The following is a 1,709-nucleotide window of genomic DNA, read 5'->3' as shown; positions in this document are numbered from 1 at the left end:
TCGGAAGAGGGTTGAACAATATTGGATGTCTTGTAATGTCCTTAGGCAGACCTGTGTTAAGAGTTTCTTGTAAAAATCGATTATTCTAGGGATAGGGGGATCTTTCAGCCTTCTTAAAATGATTCCCTAACCTTCAATCTGCTTTTTTTCCTTGCAGACCTTTCAGCAGCCCAGAGAAAATTTGCCCATTCTCTGAGAGACTTTAAATTTGAGTTCATTGGTGATGCAGAGACAGATGATGAAAGATACATAGGTAGGTAAGAAGTGACTATAAATGGCTATATTTTGCCATGCCATCCTGCAATGTGATTGAACTTTTTTTCTGGTTTTGTATTACAGATGCATCGCTTCATGAGTTTTCCAACTTTTTAAAAAACCTGGAAGAACAAAGAGAAATTTTGGTGAGTTGCAATAAATATTTTAAAAAGCTGTACGTATAGCAAAGAGTAAGATGAAAGTCAACTAAAGTTGCTTACTGCGTTGTTAACCACCAGGATGTTGGTACCAATAACTTAACCGTGAACGTGCTCATTGTGCAGCATCTGATTCTGTAGTGTAGAGTTCCGGACAGCAGCTAGTTCTCACTGAAGGAGAAAGCTGTTATGACAAAGACAGATAACTATGAGTTGGTTTAAAACGGTAAACTTAATGTGTGTAAAAAAATTAATCACAGAATCGCTAAGGTTGGAAAGGACCTTAAAGATCATTGAGTCCAAGCGTTAACCCAACACCACCATGTCCCCTAAACGATGTCCCAAAGTGCCACATCCACATCTTTTTTGAATACTTCCAGCGATGGTGACTCCACCACCTCCCTGGGCAGCCTGTTCCAATGCTTGACCACTCTCTCCATCAAGAAATTTTTCCTTGTATCTAGTCTAAACCTCTCCTGGCGCAATTGGAGGCCACTTCTTCTTGTCCTATCGCTAGTTACTTGGGAGAAGAGACCAACACCCACCTCACCACAACCCCCTTTCAGGTAGGTGTAGAGAGCGAGGAGGTCTCCCCTCAGCCTCCTCTTCTCCAGACTGAACAACCCCAGTTCCCTCAGCCGCTCCCCATAAGACTTGTGCTCCAGACCCCTCACCAGCTTTGTTGCCCTTCAAAGAGACACGCTTGAGCACCTCAACATCCTTCTTGTAGTGAGGGGCCCAAAACTGAACACAGGATTCGAGATGTGGCCTCACCGGTGCCGAGTACAGGGGCACGATCACTTCCCTACTCCTGCTGGCCTCTTTCTGATACAGGTCAGGATGCTGTTGGCCTTCTTGGCCACTTGGGCATGCTGCTGGCTCATACTCAGCTGGCTGTTGACCAACACCCTCAGGTCCTTTTTCGCTGAGCAGCTCTCCAGCCACTACTCCCCAAGCCTGTAGCGTTGCATGGGGTTGTTCTGCACTTGGGTCACGACCTGGCACTTGGATTTATTAAAGCTCATACAGTTGACCTTGGCCCATCAATCCAGCCTGTCCAGATCCCTCTGCAGAGCCCTCCTACCCTCCAGTAGATCAACACTCCCACCCAACTTGGTGTCATCTGCAAACTTACTGAGGGAGCACTCGATCCCCTCATCCAGGTAATCAATAAAGATATTGAACAAGACCGGCCCCAGAACCGAGCCGTGGGGAACACCGCTTGTGACTGGCCACCAGCTGGATTTAACTCCATTCACCACCACTCTCTGAGCTTGGCCATCCAGCCAGTTCTTT

At 46.6% G+C, this 1,709-nt stretch overlaps 1 protein-coding gene across 1 annotated transcript in view; it reads left to right on the top strand.

The window, feature by feature from the left end:
• Nucleotides 1-157: 157 nt before the first annotated feature.
• Nucleotides 158-1,709, top strand: part of ARHGAP10 (Rho GTPase activating protein 10) — a gene marked incomplete at both ends in the record, with an annotated part of 71,531 nt that continues 69,979 nt past the window's right edge. Inside the window, 2 exons of the mRNA XM_010295528.1 lie at nt 158-253; nt 340-401. Of these exons, the coding sequence (XP_010293830.1) occupies nt 158-253; nt 340-401 (158 nt within the window). The remainder of the gene's footprint in view (nt 254-339; nt 402-1,709) is intronic.

This window comes from Phaethon lepturus, unplaced genomic scaffold (assembly GCF_000687285.1).
Source record: "Phaethon lepturus isolate BGI_N335 unplaced genomic scaffold, ASM68728v1 scaffold38379, whole genome shotgun sequence".
In the NCBI taxonomy this organism is placed as follows: Eukaryota; Metazoa; Chordata; class Aves; order Phaethontiformes; family Phaethontidae; genus Phaethon; species Phaethon lepturus.
The sequence above is the reverse complement of the archived record's forward strand: the minus strand, read 5'-3'. Positions and strand labels throughout refer to the sequence as shown.